Raw genomic sequence first — 23905 nt, 5'->3', positions numbered from 1 at the left:
CAATGGGAATTACAATTTTTTATTTAAAATGAGTAAAAGCATCAAGCTTTCATGTGTGTATAAATGAGGAATCGTCTGCACTACATAAGTTAGACTTCGTCTCGTGATTTGACTTTGTCCTAATAACACCACTATTTCCCTATTCAAGTACAGTACAAGACAAAAATACATTTAAAATCTATTTCAGCATTTGCTGTATATCACCTTGCTTCATTTACCAAACAGATGGTAACATCTTAAATAGTTTCAAAAATAAAATGTTTCACACTGGACACAATGCATTACATGGGATATTCTGTATGGGAATACAATGGAAATAGAGAAGTAATGTTTTGTGATAGACACACGGTTTAAAAGATTTTACAAAATCAGTCGTTACTAGATGTTTAATCATACCAGACATCTCAATGTTAATTATATTAAAAATGTAAACAGAAATGTGGTTATAAACATCTGCTGTTACAGTACACATTTCATGCAAGGCCTGTACATCTGTTTGGGGTGTTGTTTCACCCTCTTGACTAAAATGGATTTGGTTTCAGGTCTTTTACTAGCTTTGATATAACCCTGCATGTCATGCCAAAATCCTGGGCCATTACCAATCACTGCTTTGCTTGTGATTATTATTAATATCTGAGCAAAGAGAACTCCCTCTGTTGCACAAATCATTTTCATGTATTTCCATTGTTGCTCTCTGTATCCGTTTTCTGCCAGTCCAGCACATCCAATAACAAAAAATAGAATGAGCATAGACAAGCGAATGTAGTCACAGGCAAGTACACTGCTCATCTTCTTCATTTGAAGGGGTTAGTTACTCAATTATTACATGAATAAATTGTTCAGTTGTAATTATATGTATCATAGTGAGGATGGCTTGGTGGCAAAGTGGTTGGTCCTGGGTTCAATTCCGGACCTGGGGTGCTATCTGTGTGGAGTTTGTATGCTCTCCTTGTGGTTGCATAGGTTTCCTCCAATTCCTCTGGTTTCTGTACACAATCAAAAGACAGACTGTACTGGTAGATTAATAGGCATCTGGGAAATCTGGCCGTGTTGTTAGTGTGTGTGTCTGTACAGTATTTGTGTGCTCCCTGCAGTGGACTGGCATCCTGTCCAGGGTCAACCCTGTCTTGTGCCTGTTCCTTACCAACATAGGCTCCAGGAGTGAGAAGATAGATATGTTTTTGATAAAGGCACAACATCTGTGTTCATAAGCAGTTTTCCTTTTGTTTTGTAAGCATGCATTAAATAACTATGGTTGTCTTGTTTCTTTTTTGTCTAGGCACTTGCAGAGAGGTATGCATCCCAGCTCCACCTTGATTTTACTAAGACGGAACATATGCTAGAGACCATAAGGACAGAGGCAGTGAAGCGAGGGTTGGGAAATAATGAATTCAGAGACAGAGGTGTTGCAACGCTGGAGTTGAGAGAGGTAAATATAGCCATTCTGCAAGAATGTCATAGCTGTGTTTCTGGAAAACGCCACGTTATAGAAAATCACCTTGTAGAAAACATTGGTTCTGTTGGAATTAAGGGATTGGGGGGTAGAGAGTTCACAATAACAAAGGTATTTTATCAATAGTAATTGGTCATATTATTAGTTGGAACGTCTTACTTCTGCATAATATGTTTCTGTGATCAAACAGAAAACAGTGAAAAATCAGATCAAATAAGACATAATATGCATCAGTACATCGCTAAGTAATGGGAAATTCTGCAGTTGTGAGACAATGTTTCGTAAGAAACTTTAACAATTCACATAAATTATATCACATGTTCTTTTTTATCTCTCCTACCACTTTATAACCTCAAGCTTTTGTTCCAGCATATAAGCTTTCCTTTTCTTTTTACTTGCACTACATGTACAAACAGCAAGCTTCATTCAAACAGCAGTATTTCTAAAGAATGGAATTATTGTCGCTGAGTACAGACACACAAATTGCATATTCAATCGTTTTTGCTCTATGCATGTGACTAAGTTTGTTTTAACCGGGCCACGTTATAGCCAACACAAACTAGCATTATGGAAAAAACATTCACTACTTAAAAACCATGAAAGTCAATTTGCGTTATGAAAACTCACACAGAAGAAATGACTTTATTATAACTCATACTGGATTTTACTAGGGTATGGACCTTGGGGTGTGTTGACGTGTTAATAAGAAGAGAAAAAGTATGCTGCTATCACTTACAATTGTCCTTCACTGTGAAAAATATGTAAAAAGAACAAGTAGATTTGTGTCTGGGAGAGCTTCTGAAAAGAGGGTATTGATATCGCAAAATGTTAACTTGTAAAACAATCAGTTTTAAATGCACAGCGGAACATTAAAGCAGAAGTCATTATCTTTTGTGCTTATGCTTCCAGGGACGGGAAAAAAAATATTTACCCACCAGGCTGAATATTACCACTGAAGAGCTCGTGAAAATGTAAGTGAAGATGGCAGACAATGATTATGATCTTTTTGTTTAATTCTGTTGAGTACAGTGGAAGTATTGGAAGCATTCACTGTTTCTGACCATGCTAATGCCGGCATCACACTACACGAGTTTTCTTAGGATTTTCATTTGTAGCCTTCATTTACATAACTGTAAAAAAATCACAGTGAGTTGTAGAGAGTCGCAGCGCGCGCCTCTTACCGTCAGTTGTGTTGTGTGACACCCCCAGCGACTCAGTCATAGCGCTCTTAACAGCCCCTACAACTCTCTGCGACTCGCTCCGACAAAATCAAACTGGTTTGATTTTCTCATTGTGAGTCACAAGTTGTAGGGGTGGGCCCTTGTGTCTGCAACAGTCATCAGCCAATGAGCGCTCAACCAGAAGTACATGCATACAGTGCTCACAAACAGTGAAGGCAGTCAAACCATATTGTCCACGACCAAACAAATGTGGTCTAAGTTTTTTATCGTATGCTCTGCTTTTTTTTCTCTGCACAAAGGACAGCACAGACTACAGCAACCGCGGCAACAACCTGCTTATTCTCCATGTTGTTTGTTTCCTTTTGTGTGGTGCTCCTCTTCTTATTCCGGTGTGCTCCACAATGATTGGCTGCCAAAATGAGGCAACTTCACGGTACTTTCGCAGCGCAATACGAGATTTGGAACCGTGATGGAATTGTGTAATTAGTCACCACCTGTGATTCCTAGTCATACAGTATAATTTGACACCCTCTAGAACACAAAAACGCAGCGAGATTCAGCAGTTACAGTTGGTAAATATGACTAAAAGTCATGACAAGTCATGTAGTGTGATGCTGGTATAAGATGGTATTCAACTGTGCATTGTAGTAAAGTAATGCAATAAAAAGTGCACCTGATTAATAACTCTTTCCCACTTTGAGATGCACCTTGACTGGACAGTACTGTAGTCTTTTACGAAGTTGTTTTATTTTGTGTGTAAAGCAACTGCTCCTCTGCATTAACAAAACTTGACAGTACTACATTTTTAAACAAAAATTGGATACAATATCCAAAGGTGAGTGAGCAAATATAAAGTTTAAGTTTCAAATCAATTCGGTCTTGAAAAATAGGGGTTCCTCATAAAAAAACATTTCTGTGGTAGATGCTCTATTGTAACTCATCAGAAGCGTTCAATTACGCATATTTTCCTCTGTGATGTTTTAGTGATACTCTTTTTGTGCTCTCAATGAAGAATTGCAGGAAACTCTAATAACCAGCAAATGAAGCTAATATTAAATGGAAAGCAACTTCAGCCAGGTAAGTGACATTTTCAAGATGTTTACAAAATTAATTTTTAATTCCCTACATTTTGGGGAATCTGATGATGTCTCTTCCAGTTTTTAAGATATGCTGCCCTAGCACAATATTAGAGAATTTTATTCTCTATGAAACCCCTGTACATTCTGTGGGAAAGAGGGCAAAGTGATTTCAGGTAAGACTGTTGATGGTTTGATGCTGCAGCAGACCTGGCTAATGTTGTTTCAGATGTCCTCGAGGGCTGATATTGTGGATAAATAGAAATTAAACCAAAACTGTCAGAATAAGCATCTTGTGAGATATGTACTGAATGGTCCCACATCTTTAAACACGTCAGTTTTCAAGCTTTATTGTCCTCTGGGGTATATTTGTTTTATGGCACAGTCCAATGCAGGAAAAAAAGGAAGACAAACATTACCAACAGAGAAGATGGTACAGTAGTGTCACAGGTCATAAGAGAGTTACTTTACATTGTTTAAGAGAGATATTGTAGCCAGGTTGATAGATGATTTCCTGAGTCTGTTACTTTTACACCTAGGGACATAGAGGTGTCTTCCAGATGGGCGTAGTGTAAATTCACAGTGGAGGAGGTGAGACACACACTCCATAATGAGCTTAGGCTTCTGTTTTATTTGTAGAGGATATTTAAGTTAATTTGATTTGCCCAATTATTTTGCTACTTATTTTGACTAATTTCCCCAGCCAATTACAGTTAACGGTACTGATGTTGTCACAGTCCAATAGTCTTGCATCCATTTAATTGAGTAACTTTAAACGAAAGCTCTTTCAGAGTTTCTGTGCAAGCAGTAGTGGTTGTATTCTACTAAAAGCAAGGGGAAAATCAACAAATAAGATCCTTACAAATGTCTTCGCTTGGTCTAGTAGATAAGATTTGCCAGTGTTATTTTACAACCTGTTAAATCTGTATTGTATTGTGTTGTCTTTTCTCTGCATGCAAAGGTAAGGTTCTGTGTGTTCTGTGAAAACAACTGGCTGCTAGCTGTTGAGATCACTTGGCCTGACAATTTACTGTACTTGACTAGATTTGCAAACATCTAGGCCGTGTCCCAATATGCACTCTTGCAGTCTTGTGCCCTTCATTCCCACTAAGGTGTGCAAGTGCTTAGGGTGTCCAATTTTTAATTAGAAACCATGCTGAAAATAGAAGAAAGAAAATGCAACGTTTCGGCCATGGAGCCGTCTTCGGGTGTGAGGTGTCTCCACGGCTGAAACGTTGTGTTTTCTTTCTTCTCTTTTCAGCATGAAATAAACATATTACTTGTGCCTTTGCAGCCTACAAATGCTGACACAGCCACCCACCTGAGCATTTTTAATTTGTGTTACACAAGGGTGCTCAGAAGCACCCCCGGGGCACCCTTTATGCACCCTTCTCTTAGCAGACTTCGCTGAAGGGAATTACTCCCAGTTCCTAGTGGAGTGGTGATGTTTCATATTCTAGCCTTTCAAAGCGGAGTGAGGTTGCAGAGGAGAATAAAATATTCATGTGTTAGTAAAATTGTCATAGTTTTAGAACCCATAATATTTTATGTCGAAACAAAATTCCACTAGGCTGCTTTGTACTGTATTCTAGGTATAAAGTGTTGACATAAAGGTTTTATTTCATCACCCCATTTTGACTGATGAAAATTTGTTTGCCTGCAGTTTGTTTTGTACACAGAAAAGTGAAGTATTTAATAGTACAAAGCTTTGAGGTATTTACAGTTTTACTTTATTTAAATTTGAATGAACATGAATAGGTGCATTCTGTACCTTGTACGGTCATTTTCTGTAGTGGGGCAGACGAGATGAAATGTACTTAAAATTACAAAGTTTTTAATAATCAGAGATCAATATCATCAAGTTTGCCTTCGTTTACTTTGCTCATTTTGAGTCGAGCAGGGACAAAAGAGATGACATTCAATTTCATCAAACTGCGAGCAGAGAATAAAAAAAGTATTTAAAATAATTCTCTGCAGACGTGCACTTAGCCACTGGAAAAGAAGCATCAAGAACAGAAAGCATATTGACATGAGCTGTGTAACCAGAGAGTGATGTCATGTGATGGTGTTCCATTACTCTTTTTGTAACAGTATACCTTTGAATGCTTGCACACATTATGTCACACTTGCTCTGTGTCACAGAAGTTCAGACTTGGAGGAAGGGTTTAGGGCTTATGGCGCAATTTGGGACACGGCCCTAGTGGAAATGATGTGCTACTGTAATTACCACTGGAGGAAGACTGAGTATTAGTGCCATTCGTAGATCCTTTTATTTTCTCTGTAGGCAAAATTTTTTAGTAGGGCAATATATTAATAGTATTACCCATTTTTTGTTCAAGGGCATGTTTTCATTTGTTTTAAGTAATAATTCTGATTGGAACGGCAGAGAGAAATGCTGTCATTGAGCTAATTGTGTCTGTGTGCGTACTAACAGGTGCTTTATTTGCAGGTAAAACCCTTGAAGAACAAAATGTGAAACACAATTCAAAGATTATGATTTTAAATGTCAGTAAGGAGCAAAAGCAGGAGATTTTTGAGGCAGATGAGAAATATCGCTTTACAAATGAAGGTCTAAAGAGAACTGAGCAAGCTTTTCGGATTTTATCTGATAGAGGTAAGTATTAATTAATATAACCTTTCCAACATCCACTTCTTCTGATAGAACTGTAAACCAAAAATGATTTCGGCACCATGTATGACATGTATTGCACAATTTCAACACATTGTAATTGAAGCATTTTCTAAGGGATTTATTGGAAAGTTAAATGTTTTCTAATACATTATCACAGTCTGAATCTTAAAGTGTTTAATTTAATTTTGTAACATTCATTTTGTTTTAGGTGCATCAAGAATTTGCACAGTATAAAACTACCACGTTTTGCCTAAATGTAGTTTTACTTTTAATGGTTCAAGATCATTTTAACAGGCAGATGGAACTTTTTAACCTCTGTATTGATCTCAAATGTCTTAGCAGCTATAAGGCAGTGTAACGTCTTTTTAAAATGCTACCTTTAACATGATCTTTTGTCAGATTGTACGCACCTCATGATTTTACCTACCAATCCCCTACAAAATTTCAAAATTGTGTTTAGGTATGTATCGAAACAACATGCTCATTTGATGTGCTGAAAATCCCAAGGCCCATATCCCCCCAGTCAATAGCAAGTGACTTCAACCCTTTTTTTAAATGTTATAACGTACTTTCTCTACACATAAGTTAATAGCCACTCTCATCTTTTTGAGCTGTGTTAATTTTATTGGAAATGCTTATCTAGTGTCATTTTGTATCCACATGAGTAAACCTAAATTATTTGTTCCAAGCATGGTATTGAAATTAGTTAATGCTACTTTGCAAGGATAGATAGATTGCAGGGCCAGGTAATTTAAAATGTTTAACCTGTGATATGATTACAGGCATTGTCAAGTTTGCATGTGATGTATTCAAAAAGGCAGCTGACCTGACTTACTGTAGAATAGATGATTTATATTCAGAAGGCAAGCTAAAATAATTGAAAAGCCTGAAAAAGAAATTGAGTGATTGAGGGAATTTTCCCCAAAATATTAGGATAAATCAGTTTGAAAGGAAGTGTGAAGCTTCATGTTTTTAATGCTGATAGGGACAAAAATAACAGGTTAGTAAACTGTTTATACGATATATAATGAAATGTAAAACAGCAGTGTGGAAAGAAAACTACCCAGATGGACAACCCTACATGATAGAAAACTATGGAAGAACACTTAGTGCCTATGGACATCATCACAGAAGGATTTACATTTTTTTTTTCTGATTTCACACACGTTCTTGTGCTTGCCAGAGAGTTCCATTCCATGTGCTCAAAACCCTTTTCAGGATCTAAATTAAGAACTGAAGATGGCATTTTGGTATCGCTGGCAGTGTGAATCATGTGAATGATTCGGGGCTCAAGTCTGTGTGCAAGAACTTGTACAGCTAAGTGTCTAAATTTAACAGGGACAGGGGACAATAGCTCATACATGGAATACATGGTTTCTTTTCTTTATGAATTGTTTTTAGTAATAAATAATAGCAATTAAAAAAATCAGTTAAAAAAATCAGAATAGATTAATTATAGACACAGCATCACCTCTCAAGGTCTTAATAGAAGGAATATTCACAGAGCTTTATTTTTTGCAAAGTCTAAGACAAGAACATGGCTCAGTCTGGTGTCATGAAAATAATTCAGCCTCGACTTAATGTGTAATAAACTTCTCAGCTTCTTGCTGAGAAGAAGATTGAGTTTCTTCTTAGTGATAACCAATTAAAGCACAATGGTTTCAGAGAAAGATTTTTACTGTGTGCTGAGGGACTGCCAATTTAGAATCCAATTCTACAATTTCATGCTAACAGGATTTTTTAAAATTAGAAGCAAATGTAGTGCTTTGGATGAAACCTTTATCCCATGATTGCATCCCATAAAATGCGAGGATCACTCGCTTAACCATGGATTCATGTTTGAATTGAAATGTGAGTCAAAATGATAATTTCTTTCCTAGTGCAAAGCTGAAGGGTGATCTTGTGTTGTTTTTTTAAGGAATATGTTGTGTTACTTTAGAGTAAATTGCTTTGTGTTCTGAAATAAGTCTTGGTGAAATGTCTTCATAGTAACTTTCAGGGAAAATGGATTTTAACGGAAAAATTAAATCAGTCCTTAAGAATGATTGATTTCTCTGAATAAAACTTAGTTTTGAAAGATGAGATAAGCACTCAACTAACCCTAACCAACTCTAGATCAGATTTAAATATGCCCAGAAAGTGAGACCATGATATGGACTTGGTCTGTTAAACTCAAATTCAGATAGGTAGCATCTTTTGTAAATACTGGGAAGAATGATCTCTCTTCAGATCATTAGTCAAGCTGAGCAGTCAAGTGTTGTAGCAGCATCGTCTGTCCTCCAGGTCATTCATTTTGTCTTGGAATTTGTGGACTATTTGAAAACTGTGCTGAACCTCTTTGTGTTACGGTACAAGCCAGATGAATTTTAGGACCCTATGCGGTGACTGACGGATATTGATTAAGTTGAAGGAGGATCCAAGCATACGAATCGTAGATCGAAAGCCGTGGTCAATGACAGGTTCGTAGGTCAGGAAGCCGAAGGTTCAGGAGTCAGGTAAATTGCTAGAAAGTCTTGGAAGTGAGAAGAGGAGCTCCGCTAGGTAATAACCAATACTGAGCATTGAGGTAAAGGTGGTGAGGGCTTAAGTAATCCGGGATGTGGAAGGTGCGGTGAAGAGAAAAAAAGGTCTGATTGGGTGGTTAGTTAATACAACGGCGTTTGTTGGAATTGGAAAAGACTGAAGTCTGATTAGGAACAATGCGGGATCTGTTGCCTGTGGTAGGGTTCTGATGAGCAGTCATGACACTTTGGTAGTCTGATGCAAATCTACTTTCAGAATGTTTTCCATTCCTAATGCCCCAATATAGTGACGGGAACACTATACTGTAAACGGGCGCCGTCCTTTGGATGAGACGTAAAACCGAGGTCCTGGCTCTCTGTGGTCATTAAAAATCCCAGGCTGTTTCTCGAAAAGCATAGGGGTGTAACCCCGGCGTCCTGGCCAAATTTCCCATTGGCCCTTACCAATCATGGCCTCCTAATAATCCCCATCTATGAATTGGCTTCACTACTCTCCCCTCCTCCCCACTGTAACCTATGTAGCTAAAAATGTAAAACATACCTTGACTGCTTGTGCAGCTTGATTATTGTCAGATGTATAGGGTTCTTTCCACAGTTCGACTTTCTCTTCTCTTAAAAGTTGTTTCAGTTTTATTTCAATGAATTCATCAGCCATTTTATGCTAAAAGAAAAAAAAAACATTTTTCTGACCGTGTTACCCCGGTGTCCTAGGCAAATTTCCTATTGGCCTTTACAGTTCATGGCTTCCTATTAAACCCCATTTATATGAATTGGCTTCATTTCTCTGTTCTCCTCCACACTGATAGCTGATGTGTGGTGAGCATTCTGGTGCACTATGGCTGCCATCGCATCATCCAGGTGGGGCTGCACATTAGTGGTGGTGGAGGGGAGTCGCTATTACCTGTAAAAGCGCAATATAAGTGTAAGCAATTTATTATTATTATTATTATTATTATTATTATTATTATTATTTTATTATTATTATTATTCCCTTGACCTAGGCAGTCAGGTCCTGTCTTAGAGGATACTGAGCGACTGTATTGTACTCATGCTTCACTTCATTGATTGAACAGAGATATGTTCAAATCTTCATAGCCAATCTTCAAGGGAAGTCATTTTCTGCTCCATCCTTTGTACTCAAGGGCTAATAAACATCAAGTTGCTTTGCAGGATGAAGCCAAATCGAATATGTATAGATTTGAGTTGTCACATGATCTCATTCATAAATTTCCTATGAAACATCAATGTATGTTGATTCTTACGTTATTTTTCATTAAAAATGTCAAGGTGTGTCCATGACTGCTACCAGTAATGTGTGCCTTGCTAACAAAATACTATAAATTAGGTAGTTTCATAAGCAGTGTTGCCATAATTGCTGTCATATTCATTGTGTTATAATAATCCTGATCATTGTATTATAATACAAGATTAATATAGGTCACATTAGATTGTAATGATATTTGCAAATCATTCATGTACTTGGGGAAAAATAAACATCTGCCACCAATATTAGGGTTTAATAAGTGCAGTTACATTTATTCTATTTAGTTCTGTAAATAAAAGCGCAGCATTTCCTATATTCTTCTCTTGACTATCAGCATGTTCAAATAGAAAATAATATTTTTACTAAACATGGTTTTCTTACATTTACACTGCTTTAGTTTCAGCTAAGTCTAAGTCTTCATTATTAATTTCTGCTGTAAAAAGAGAAAATCATCTTCTCTGTGGGGGGAAAGCTAGAAACTGCATGTATCATTAATTGTCCTAAATAATTGGAGATAATGGATCAAATATAGTCAAAGCTGAATTGTACAATAGATGGGGTACCACAGATAATTAATTTTGTAATACTGAATTAATTTCCTGATGCTTCAGTAGCTGCTTTGTACTTTACATGTACTTTGACGGGGCTACCAAATAAACTTTTTTAATATATAAAATTTTAAGAACAGATGGAACAGAAATGCTTTGTTAAGCTGTTCTGTGAGAAAGTGCATTAAAGTTAATCTTCATGAAATTCTGTCAGCTAACAGTTGTCTTTACAGGGCCCAGATAATCACAGGAGATTATTAGTGCTGTCAGCAATGGGTGATTTTATTGTGCTTTTTGAACTTCTTGAGTTGGACACAAAATGTTACTGGCACGGTTTTCCAGTTTATAGTACATCTGCTTTGAACTAGCCATTATTTCAAAATATTGTTCATTTTTTCCAGATGGCAGTGCAGACCCAAGAACAACTCCATTTTTAGAAATTGCTGATCAGAAGGGAAATCCTATTCAGATTCCACACGAAAAGAGGAAGGTAATTACACAAGAATAAGAGGAATCCCAATGTTTTTCATGTAATATTATAGACTTATTTCTTAAAATGATCTTTTATAGGCACTAATCTTGGCCATGGGACTTCATGAGAAAGGAAGAGCTTTGATGAAGAAGAAGAACTACGAGCCAGCTTTGAGCCATTTACTGCAAGCCGATGAAGAATTTAAGTAAGCAAGAAACCTTTAAAAGCTTATGTTGTGAGCAAAATCTGACGCAGTCAGGTTGAGTTTGAGTTAATATGGGCCTTTCCCCCAAACATTTTATACCCAAACCTGATGGAAATTTAGTTTAACAGGGATTGATTAGGGTAAGGTGGTGCAATGTTTTTAATGTGAAACATGCTTTTTTAGTTTTAAAATTAAGTTGACCTTTTGTTCTCCCACATTTTCAAGAAGACATAGATGATGTCAACATAAACATTATCTAAAGTGTTTTGTATCCTCAGTTTGCACATTGTCTACATTAAATTACACCTGCTAAGTTTTTCCTATCTCAAATTCTATTTAAATCTTTTTTGATTTGTTCTTTGCTGCTTCTGTAGTGTTTGCTAAACATCCTGTTTTGGTGCCTTTTGCAAACAACAATACTCCAAGAATTACATTACTCTAGGTGGAGCATTCACTCATTATCTTGTACTGTTTTGTATCAATTAAGCAATTCCAGTTACCTGTACCATTACATTGTAAGACTGCTGTATTATATATAGCTACTAATTTGGGGCGGAGCGGTGGCTCTGTGGCTAAGGATCTGTGCCTGTGGCTAGAAAATTTGCCGGTTCAAATCCTGCAGCTGGCAGAGGAATCCTACTCCGTTGGGCTCCTGAGCAAGGCCCTTAACCCCAATTGCTCCAGGGGCCCCGAACAATGGCAGACCCTGCGCTCTGACCCCAGGCTCTCTCCCTATCTGTGTGTCTGTGTGTCTCATGGAGAGCAAGCTGGGGTATGCGAAAAGATAATTCCTAATGCAAGAAATTGTAATGGGTTAATAAAGTGGTGATATTATTATTATTATTATTATTTTATTATTATTATTAATTATCACCTATGTATTATGCTAGGCCCAGCCCTTTAGCCGTCCAAATGCTGTTCAAAATTTAAGCAATAATTGATTGCAGCTTTACATTTATAAAGTATAATCTTAGAAATGTCACTGGGTAGCTAGGTTAGGTCCTTTTTTCAGGTCATAAAAGCCCATGAGGGAATTGGGGTCAAGGGCCACTATTTTCCTTGACCATCCGACAAATGGAGGTGGAGGTGATGTGGTCAGCATCATGCTCCAGCAGGCCTATTACCCTGGAAGGATTAACCCCCCGGTACTCATTTGGAAAACGGGATGACAGGACCTGACAGCCGTCTGGAAGGAATTGGAGCAAGCTCCATCGCTTGCCCCTACCTGGGGTTGAACCCAGGACCTTCTGGTCAGGAGCTAGACGCCCTTGGCGTCTGAGCTACCACGGCTCCAAAGTCACTGGGTAGAGGAATGAATTTGTTACTATCCTTCCTGGATTGTTGAGTAAATTCCTTGACATTTTCCCACTTGTTTACCCTTCAGAAAATGTGGCTCCCAGTTGCTCAACACGGTTGACAACTATGCTGTTCTGCAGCTGGACATTGTCTGGTGTTACAATGTACTGAAGTGTATCACTTGCTTGAATGATGCAAAAGAGAGACTGCAACAGGCTGAAGCCTGTTTCCTCAGATGCTATGGGGAACAGCAGGAGAGGCTTTTGGAGATAAAGGTTTGCCTTTATTTTCTGTTACCATGACATGTATTACTAAAACTCAGAAGACATGATCTTTTACAAAACTCCTTAACATGTCTGTCTTACCCAGGAGACTCTAGCGTTTGTTCTGGGGAGGCCCAGTTCATCCCACGTTATATGTCTTCCTAAATCATCTTTCTAAAAAAGACGGGGAACACCTTGTGTTATGTGCTAGTAGAGACAAGAGTGTAGCATAATGGTTGGAGCTCGGGACTCTTAACTGAAAAGTTGTAGGAATAAATCTCATCTCATAAAACTGTGGCATAGTTTGCTTCAGTAATATGTCCAGCAGTATAAGTGTAAGTTTTTCTTTGTCTGCTTAATTTATTCAGTTAAGGAAACTGCTCAAATTGTTTACATTTTTTATAATTGAAAATTTAGTGATTACTTGTATAACCTGCTTGATAGGAACAGTCCAGGACTTGAACTAAAGAACCCTGATTTTGAATATAAAGCCATTAAAAATCATATGCAGTTTTTTCTCTGGTTTTATTTTCATTATATTTGAGGAAAATATTTCACTGAAATGAAAGAGTTGCTCCATCTGAATTTTGATTATGGGTAAAAGGACATTAAATTATTTAGAAATGAGTATTGCATAATAATTGAGCAAGAGCTTAGATAATTCATTTATCTCTTTAATTTATGGTGAACTTTAAAACCTCTGATAAATAGCAAAATGTTTTGTCCTTAATTTTTGTAAGTGCAAGCAATAGTAAAAAAGTAAATGAATGTGAAATAATTGTGCTCTGGGCTGTTTTGACAGCTGATTAAATCCTTACCTTCTCAAGAGAGCAGTGCATATACCCAACACTATGCACCACACATTATTATTTCTTTAGCAAATCAATTAAAAATATGACCTTTATAAACTTTAAATTTTCATTACAAACAAAGATACCTGTGTTAGCAGACCAGAATTTGGATTTCAAAATGATAAATGTGCCCTTAGAGCTTACCATTACAATATTTTATCGCAGATGTCTTTATGAAAGCATGTACTTCACTCACACTGTACTTTATTACTCTGATGGTTTGCAATTCCTTATTTACAGGGCAGTACAGGAAAAGAACAAGTTCTTTTCCTGAGACTGTATCTACTTCAGGCATATGTGTCATTTTATGGAGGCAAAGAACATGCTGCTGTTGAGAAACTGAAGAAGGTAAGCCTCCGATTTAACCTGGCATAATGTTTAAAATAAACTTTTCGTTAATTTCTGTAACCACTGATATCATTTTGCAGTGAAGATGAAACATTCTATTCTCGAGTTCTCATATCCTCTGTTCTGCAGAACACATTTACTTCACTCTTTTCTATTTACTAAGTGTTTTAGTCAAACATGTCAGAAATTCTACACTATTCTAAATGATATCTCAGTACAGTGGTCTATCTCAAACTTGTGGTAGCCAATGAGCAGGGATTAAGGGAACTCACTTGAGGAATATGTTTGTCAAATAACTTACTTCCATACATTTGCTAGGCTTTCACTATGCTCTGTGTATTCACTTGTTTAATTTAAGTTAAATGTTTACTCTTTGAGATGTGCTCAGTACATTTTTTTCAAAGAAACTTTGTTAAAGCCCAGGTTCCATTCAGCTAAGCAAGAAAAAACAATTAACTGAATAAAAAAAAATTCAAAAGTGACTTCTACAGTGTGGTACATTCTTTGTGTGCAGTATATTCAAAATGAAAGCCGCAAAAGTAAAAAGTTATAAAGCCTCTAAATGAACCACAAAAACAGATCAAAAAGGCCAAATAAGCACAGATCAAATAAATGAAAATGAGCATTCTGTAATGCACTCTGTCTATCCAACATCATTCCTTTTTAAATTTTAAAGTAATAGAGCCAGAAGCAATATTTATTAACTACCTGCTTCACAAGCAGGACATAGCACATATATCTCATTTGAGGAGACATTTTTAAGAGGATATGGTTGTTTTGTTGTGTCCTACGGAAATAATATTAAATACCAACACCAAAACCCGTATTTGATCTGTCACCTACTAGGTTTGAGCTAAAAATCTGATTTCCTCAGTTTTTGATTTTAATGAATAACAGTACATGGAATAATACCTACGGGGAAATAAGAAAATAGAGACCAGAAAAACTGTCATGTACCAAGGAGGTTAACAGCATTTCTAATTTCTACTTTTTAGTGTGGAATTAACTTCCACTTGTTCCTCATTTGTAAATGTATTTATTCGGCTTTTTTTCCTGTAGGTGGAAGATTTGTACATGCAGCTGTATGTAGATCCCACTAAGATGACAGAATTGATGATGCTTGGGTACACGGAACAGGAGGCCCGTCTTTGCTTGAGGGCCTGTAACGGAAATGTCAATAATGCTGCGAACCTCATTTTGCAAAGAAGAGAGGTATGATTTAATCCTGGCTTTCGTCTAACTGGCATTCCTGTTTTAGGCTATTACCTCTAGATTGCTATATTGGTGAAAATGTTGTACAGTATATTCTTTTTCATTTGTTTGGGAAAATCTTTTTTAGCAATAATTGGCACAGAGGAAAACTTAATCTGTTTGCCTCACCAACATATTTTGTTGATCTTCTTGTGTATTTACTGAAAACTATCTGTGCTATGCTTATTGTATTCTTTTTCTGAAATCTGTTCAATTACAGATGCACACTATTTGAAACACCATGTAATACTGACATACAGTTTCTTAGCATTACTGATCATTTAGTTTCTGATTATGGTAAGTTGAACGTTGATAATGCATATTGCTGTAATTATAACATGTTTGATTTTTCTATAAACAAATCTGTTTTCTCATTTCTGAGTTAATGAAACAATTTAGTGAAGCATTGTTTAGGGAAACGGCTAACATTACTGAGTTATTTACGGGGCATGTTGCCCTCTAGGTCTTCTATGTTCTGGCTGAAATTAAAATGAAAAAAACCTTTAAGTACATGTAGATTCTTTATTTTTTAAATGAAAATGTACTTTTTCAATATGGAGATAATTGCTCATGTTTGCATTGCTTATGTTGCGATTTCAAAGGACTGTTGAATGAAGAAAGTGTGAGAAGACATACATTGTTATGGCATGTAACATAAAATATACATTCCATATATTATTACATAAAGTATCCTTTATATGTAGGAAAAAGAAGAGTTAAAGAGGAAAGAGAGAGAGAAAAGAAGAAAAAGGTTGGAGGACATCGACACTCTGATGCAACTGGGATACCCAAGAAAAGTTGCAGCTGAGGCCCTTAGAAATGCTGGAGGGGATGTGGATCTGGCATTTCAGGTAATCAGAAGTCATGGTAGTTATTGCATGGCAACAACACATGTTTATGTAAAAAAAAAAAATCACTTTCAAAATCATCACTCACTTAAATAGCTCACCGTACAAGGATGTTGTCAAAGTATTGCATTCACAAATATTTAATATTTTCCAGTCCCTTCTTGACAAACCTCATCTTCTTGAGCCGATCAACACAAATATAGTATCCAGTGAGTCTGATCCTGGTCATCAACAGAAGATTGATCAGGTAAGTAGTGTGTTCAGAATTATGTAAGCTTTAGTGGCTTCAGTATTGATGTCTCTATTACAGCTGTGAATGTGTTTGTCCAACAACTTTTTGAAAGGTAACATAATGAAAAATTAAGTTAAAAGAATGGTAAAGAGGATAATCACGCCGAACAGCCTTTCGTTCACTACCTTGTAACTTGATGATATGATGGTATGCCTGTTTCAGTAAATGAAATGTAACTCTTACGTTTGTGATAAGGGGATAGAAAATCATGAAGCATTAATTGACAGTAGTCATTCAATTTGTAGGAAAGGCTTTATAGAGTCAAAAAGAGTGGAAGAATAAAAAGTGCCAGAATGGTTAAGAATGAGCCTTGGAAGATTGGATTAGGAATATTAAGAAAAACGTTTACATTTTTACTAAAATTAATCACGGAATGAGTAAACCTCAAAAGTGTTGAAGGCCAAAATAAAACATTTTTTTTAAATAAGATCCCACAGATGTATCACCCTGTTCTAAAATGGAAGCTGAAGTTCATATTAAGATCATATTAAGAAACAACAGTGATTAATCTGTTTTTATCTGCATTCCTAATTCATTTCCACTCATGATTTTCACTCCTGTTCCCAAGTGACTCAACGAGTTTTATTGGCCCTTAGTTTAGCTTTAACTGCACCTCAAACAGTGAATGGCTTGATGAATAGGTGGGACAACGAGGTCTACCTTCTGCGTTATCCCCTTCTCAGTACAGTTGTTGTTGCTGTGCGTTGAGAAGTAAAACCGGAAAATAGCAATTCCAAATTTTGGTCAGTATTTGAGATTTTAGAATACAAAAACTGTGGAAGTAATTTTTTTATTAAAATTGTATTCATAGGACTCTCATGGATGAATATAAGCTATACTAACTCTGGGAAAGGAATGCTTTAATGCTTTTTTTTTTTTTTTCCCCACTTAAAAAGTCATAAAAAGGCCTGATTGGTATGATTTTGTCAGGCACACACTGACACATATATATATATAACCACACACACTGGGACCAATTTTCCCAGAAACCAATTAATCTACCAGAACAGTAGTCTTTGGACCCTGGGAGGGAACCAGAGCACCTGGTGGAAACGAATATAAACATGGGGAGGGAACATTCAAACTCCACGCAGAAAGCAAGCACTCCAGGTCCAGATCTGAACCCAGGGACCTAGTGCTACGAGGCAGCAATGCCACCCACAATACTGCACATACAGTACAGTACTGCACAAAAAGTTTGTTTTTAATCAAACTTCTACCATTTTATCTTATATATTTCACAGCTGACATTTCTAGGCTTTGACTATCAAGCAGCAGAGGCAGCGTTGAGACAGACAGGTGGCGCTGTTGATGTAGCCTCTCAGTTGCTGGCTCGCAATCAAGGGAACCTTCCACCAGAGATTCCGTCTCCATCTTCTCCATCTCCATCTTCTCGTTCTCCCCCGTCAGAAGAGCCGAGAACCTTGGAGGAAGCAGGTATGCTTACTCTGAAGCCAGCACTGTTGCTGTAGTGCTTCTCTTCCTCTGTGGGGTGCTGTTTTCTTGTCTTCAGTTCAGTAAAAGTTTTTTTTCATATATTCAAGGTAGGTTCTAGCAAATGTCCATGCTGATTGTTTTAGAACTTGAAAGCTTTTAGAACTTTAAAAGATCTTGAATAAACTTGCTTCAAGATAAGAAAATATGTAAGTAGGGCAATTTTATTTATTTTTAAAGTGTTTTTTAAACAAAAACTGGTATACTTTAAAGAGGCTAATTAATATAATCAAAATTCCTTCATAAACACTAAAAAATGGATTCAAATAGTTTAGATTTGTTATGTTTAGATTTTCTGAAAGAAAATGGTCACATTCCTTATATAAGGTGAATTCTCAAATTGCAGGTAATAGGCATTCTAGCAAATGTGTGGATTTGTATTATGAACTGGTTAATAAATGGAGCACAGATAGGGGGTGAATAATTTAGGTGATGTCCTGCAGCAATGTGTATTAGCTCCATTCTTATTAGATCTTAAACTAAGGTGTAAGATTTGCAAACACTACAGAAGCTAAAAAATTCAAAAAGGTTTAGGTTTAATGCAAGATTGAATAAACATCTGGCAGATGTTTCATGTAGGTACGTGCAGTATGCTACATGCAACTGGCAAAAATACTATATGTGTATGTTGAGAAGGAAGAAGCTGTTATCATAATAGATCATTTTCATTAGACAATATGGGAAGCAATAAAAAAACAGATATTGACACCAATCAAGGGATTAAGTTGTTGTATCTTTGTAAATATCAGAGTATTACATTTGGTTTTGGTGAAAATGTTACAAAAAAGATATTGCTACTTTGGAAAAATAAGACTTGTGACGACTTCACTTCACATGTTAAACTCTACTGTCAGGGAGGGTATTAAAAACAGAACAGGAGGCATTTTTTATATTAAGCTTTGTGACACTCTGGAATAAGTGTGTTATTCATGTTGTTGAAACCAATACCCTGGCTTCTTTCAAGAGTCCAAAAATAACCAAACGTGCTAGGTGGGCTCTGGCCTTAGTGTGTGTGTGTGTAACCTTTCTTTTGTAATATTGCTAAACCTCATAACAAAGGGATGTTGTTTGATTTAGGCCTGACTGTTACCTACCCTGCGTCTTTCTTTTGCCCATAACTTGTATGAGGAAGAATTTTTTTTTTTAAGTCAAGGAAAACGGTCTTTTCTTTTCAGACCAGATGGAAGTTGACCTGGTGAATGAGGCCCTCGAGGATATTCCCAAACATGAGGAGGATTACCTGGATCTCACACTGGATGAAGAATGCGAAGTCATTGCATTGCTGAAACAACACCTGTCCTCCTGTCCGCCTTAAATGCTTCCTTTGTGTAGAATTCTTCTGATTACACAAAGGTTCAAGAAGCAGACGTTGTCTGAACTAAAGGTTATGCACTTTCTTTATTGCCGCCAAATTGATTTTATTCCTATAAATTTGATGGTAGAATTTTTTTCTGTTTAATACTGGGTGAAAATCCCGTAAGGAACTGTAGAATATTGAGTGACAGTATTTAATTGCTTTTCAATATGCAGGAAGAAATGGTCATAGCTTATTCTTTTTCTGAGCAATAAAGATATATATATTTATAACAAGACTTATTTTTAACAATTTCAGACCACACTGTAGTCGGATAGAAATCTGTTCTGTATACTTGTACAGACCACTGGAAGGCAATTTACAAAATCCATAAATGCATTTAGAGTTTTAGTTTTGTTAATATTTTTGGATAAAAAACAGACTCTCTTTTGACAATGTTTCAGGTAACGGTTCTTTAAAATACTTGTTTTAATATGACACAAAGTAATGAGGTAGACATTGAATTTTTTCAAACCCTAGACTGTATGTGATTTCCTTATTCTGATGTCTGCTAAAACAGTAGCTCATCCTTGATGCCGCAGGTCTAAAAACTGTTGGGGAAGTTACATATGGTGAAGTGTTCACTTAAAAAAAAATAAATGCTGAAATTGTAAATGTTCGTTTTTATGTCTTTTTGTTTACATGTTTAAAATCACAAAGTCTTTCACACTTATAGCTGACATTTCATTGTATGCTGTAATTTTGTTTTTATATACTGTACTAATTGTGGTTCAGGCTGTGTACTGTACATCGGAGTTACTGATAGTTTGCATCATTGTATTTAAGGGCTCTCTTTAAGCTTCTTCACTAAACGAGTCATAAAAAGATACAGAAAGTAATACATTCTATTCTCTGATTATACATCAGCTTGTAATATGGAAAAAAAGACATTGGAATTTATAATACATGTTTGAAATTTGCAACATTGAAATGCAACTGATGTTCTGGATATTTTCATAACCCTGTGAAATTCACTAGCCTTGATGTATACAAAAGGGGAAAACAGTTACTTCCACAAGCATTAAGACTGTCCTGGAAAATTCACATACCCACTTGCCTTTCAAAATGAATTTTAGGTTTTAATTTTTTTGTCCGTTAAACCATCTTAGAAGTTGATTGTGCTATGCAGTCTGCAGGGCCAATTATGTTTTGTTAGACACAGGGGTATGTGGATTTTTGGCAAAAAACGAAGCATCGATGCTTCAAGCCAGTGCTGACCCTTTCAACTTGATATTTGTTCCATTTGGAGACAAATGCCTGAAAAGAAAGAAAATTGTGTTCATCTCTTAAAGTTAGATTATTTGTTTTTAATGATAATATCAAGTATATTTTCTCATCATTAAGCATATTTGCAGATATATTAACTTTAAGTCTGAAATACAGTACATGGAAATTAGCTTGAAAGTCCTTGGGTGTCGAAAAGGGGGTATTCTGACACTGAAAATGAAAACACTTTTTTCTGTGCTTTGGTGTCCTCATATTACCTTTCACCCACTTCTACAAATTACCAGCAGAGGTTTGAGAGGAATTCCATTAATGCAGCTGTTTTGGTTAAGGGCCTCCTAGAAATAAATGTTCCACATTATTTCAGTGCCCCTGAGACCACTGTGATTCATTCATAGTCAGCATATTACTTTTCCAAACTGCAACAATGCCTCCATTTAATTGCCTGTCTCTACAGTACATCTCCTTTTTCATAAAGGCTGTGTTAAAATGCCACACATTCACTACAGCAACTTAAAAATATATGTAATAAAATGTAGATTAAGAACATTAATTCTCAGAAATTTGAAATGGTGCTGTCTGTTTACAGAGTGGTTTTAGTTTTCTTTATTTTCATTTTTTGTGCTTTTTTGTTCCTTCTGGACTCCCTGTCACCTACTTAAACTGCTATTTTTTTATTAGAAATTATTTCCAAATTTTAAAAGGCCGACTACTCCAAGACATTTATCAAATGCACAGTAGGTGATTTTCGGCCTGTATTTTCATGTCCCTGCTGTGACATAAAATCGCTAGCCATTCTTAATCACACGTACCCCCACTGTGTAACAGTCTACAATCTCATTAGGAATTTTCACAATACAACACTGTTGAACTTTTTTCTTTCTGAATGCACTTGAGCAGAAGTCTCTTGAAATAGTATAATACACTTTGATTCCATTACAAAGCATCATTCCCTCTGGAAATAAAAGAGTCACCTCCTGCCTGGTATGATGTCCCCTTAAACATTTTGTAATACCTCTGGAAGTCTATACAGTATAAGCCTGGTTTATGGCTTAAATTAAAGCAACTTTTAAGATGATCAGCATAGCCACTTTACCAACTTGTGTTCATACTCCATTGCAGTAGCAACACTTATGCTGTGGCTATGTCCTAAAAAAAGGAAATTGTTATTTTGTTTGTGTCGCATTAAGATGGCAACATTCATTGTTCTTGGGATGAGTCATTTGTTGAAAATTAAATTTTAATTCAGTTTTTGAGTTGTTTTAAAGGGAATGGTTTCCACTCGTTGATGTCTTTTCAGAATAAAATAAAAATCAACTAGTTTTGTCATGTGGAGCTGCCAGTGATTTATCAAGTCTTGGTTATATATTTGAGCGATGTAGTTAAATCACGTAATGGAAGAATTTTCTTAGCTATTTAACAAATACACTATACAAAATGCTTATTGCATAGAATACATCTGTTTCATCTAGTAGCTTTTTTTCTCCAAGAAGAAGGGTCAACCTTTGAGAAACATTTTTTTGTTTGCAGTGATTGTTGGTGTTCTTTTAAGTGCATAGGGGGCTGCCAGCATTAAAGAGCAGACATTTGTTAAAATAATGATAAAGGTTGGTCCAGATATAACAATCTCAGATTATTGCAAAATGAGAATGTGCTCTGTAATTCTTCCTCAATGCTTCTTCTGGAAGAGGTCCTATACTTTTTCTGACACTGGCTAATTCCTACCATAAGCACAGCGCATTCATTACTGCAAGGTGTGTAGCTTTAAGATGTTTAAGTGAGAGTGAGGGGAATTCTACAGGATCCTAAAACATCAATGCAATACTAGCTGAGTATCTGACCAGGGTTAAGAGACAAGAAGAAACAGACCCTGACAAAGTACAGGCTTAGACCATAGCCTGGCCACATAGAAATTGGATGACACAGGCAGACCTGGCTGTCCAGAGAGGACAAGCTGTGCTTCCACTGCCTGCAGGGAGAAGATGAGATAGAGCTGCACTTTCTGCTGCACTGTGAGAAATACTGTAGAATTAGACGAACATTCTTCCCTAAAATAACAAAGTTAATCCTAGAATTCCCACACCTGCAACAAATTAGAACAACTTCCAATCCTGCTGGGGGAGGGGGGGAACTCAGTAGAGCTGGCAGCCCAGAATGGGATCTCCTACCACAGCCTGAGTAACAGACAGCATGTCTCACAATGTATGTAAATGTCCATGATATTCAATCAATATATTTTCTAACTGCTGCATCCAATTCAGGGTCACAGGGTAGGACAGGAGCCTATCCCAGCAAGCAACAGGCACAAGTCAGGACACCAGCCCATCACAGGGCAGACACAAACACCAACACAGTACAGAGGAAACACAAACAGAGGGAGAACCCAGGGCCCTGGTACTGCTAACCACTGGGGCCACCATGCCCCCCTGTCAATAATATAATTAAATATGTATCTGAATATGTTTTTGTTTAATGTCAGTAATATGGTTTTAATGTAAATGTTGTACTATTGGTATTTGCTTTGGCAACACTAACTTGTCACACCAATAAACCCCATTAAATTTGAATTTGAAACCTACTCCAGCTCCCCCTTAAGTATAATGTTCTCTGTCCTACTCCATTCCCCTTTCTCCTTCTGTTCAGCTGAGCTAGGGCTGTGGTAATAAAACAGCAGAAACGGGAAAATGTACTGCAATCAGTTTCATCTTCCACGTGTTATTTATAACATGGAATATGTATAAAAAATGAAAACCATATTTAAACAATAAACAGCACTGGAAGTAACTGTTATATGTACTGTAGCCATGATAAACAACTCACTGGACAGGACTATCAAACTGTTTTGGTCAATACTTAAAAACTTTACAGTAATTTCATATTTTCAATGTATTTCAAAATGCCATTTTGGATGAATACTTAAATGTTAACATTGTATTTGGCAGTTGGGAAATGACCATTCCAAACTGTTTAATTTTCTGTTTATTAAAATGAATTGTTTCTTTGCCCCTGGATGTTTTGGTAAAACTTTGACTAACCTTTCAATAAGCCCGAACAGTGACTCATTTTTCAGAGAAACTCACACAAATGTTTCTTAGATAAACAATCTATATCCCATTATGGGTATTGGCAGGGAAAAAAAATATTTTCTATCTAGGCCTACCTCTAGCATTTATTGTTCTGCTGAATTAAAGAAGGAACAAAACATTATCTAGGAAGGAAAAACTGTTTAGAAAAGTTGAGATTAAGATCTCAGCATTTTCAGTGGAATTGTCTACTTTTTTCAGTTTTTTTCATCTTTTCATTAAATACATCTGCACAAAGCCATTTGCAC

The 23905-nt window shown here is 36.5% G+C and overlaps 1 protein-coding gene across 4 annotated transcripts in view; it reads left to right on the top strand.

Annotated features, from left to right (window-relative positions):
• Positions 1–19965, top strand: part of nub1 (negative regulator of ubiquitin-like proteins 1) — a 31203-nt gene extending 11238 nt beyond the window's left edge. For all 4 annotated transcript variants that reach the window (XM_088642948.1, XM_088642945.1, XM_088642946.1 and 1 more), the window contains exons 3-15: positions 1280–1429; positions 2363–2424; positions 3647–3711; positions 6160–6324; positions 11078–11166; positions 11247–11353; positions 12738–12924; positions 14004–14111; positions 15171–15323; positions 16067–16213; positions 16365–16457; positions 17747–17939; positions 19172–19965. In XM_088642948.1, the coding sequence (XP_088499074.1) occupies positions 1280–1429; positions 2363–2424; positions 3647–3711; positions 6160–6324; positions 11078–11166; positions 11247–11353; positions 12738–12924; positions 14004–14111; positions 15171–15323; positions 16067–16213; positions 16365–16457; positions 17747–17939; positions 19172–19311 (1659 nt within the window). In that variant the 3' untranslated portion in view covers positions 19312–19965. The remainder of the gene's footprint in view (positions 1–1279; positions 1430–2362; positions 2425–3646; positions 3712–6159; positions 6325–11077; positions 11167–11246; positions 11354–12737; positions 12925–14003; positions 14112–15170; positions 15324–16066; positions 16214–16364; positions 16458–17746; positions 17940–19171) is intronic.
• The last annotated feature ends 3940 nt before the right edge of the window (positions 19966–23905 follow it).

The sequence above is a fragment of the Lepisosteus platostomus genome, chromosome 8, assembly GCF_059453375.1.
Source record: "Lepisosteus platostomus isolate fLepPlt1 chromosome 8, fLepPlt1.hap1, whole genome shotgun sequence".
NCBI lineage: Eukaryota > Metazoa > Chordata > Actinopteri > Semionotiformes > Lepisosteidae > Lepisosteus > Lepisosteus platostomus.
Note: the sequence above shows the minus strand (reverse complement) of the source record. Positions and strands in the feature narration are given on the sequence as shown.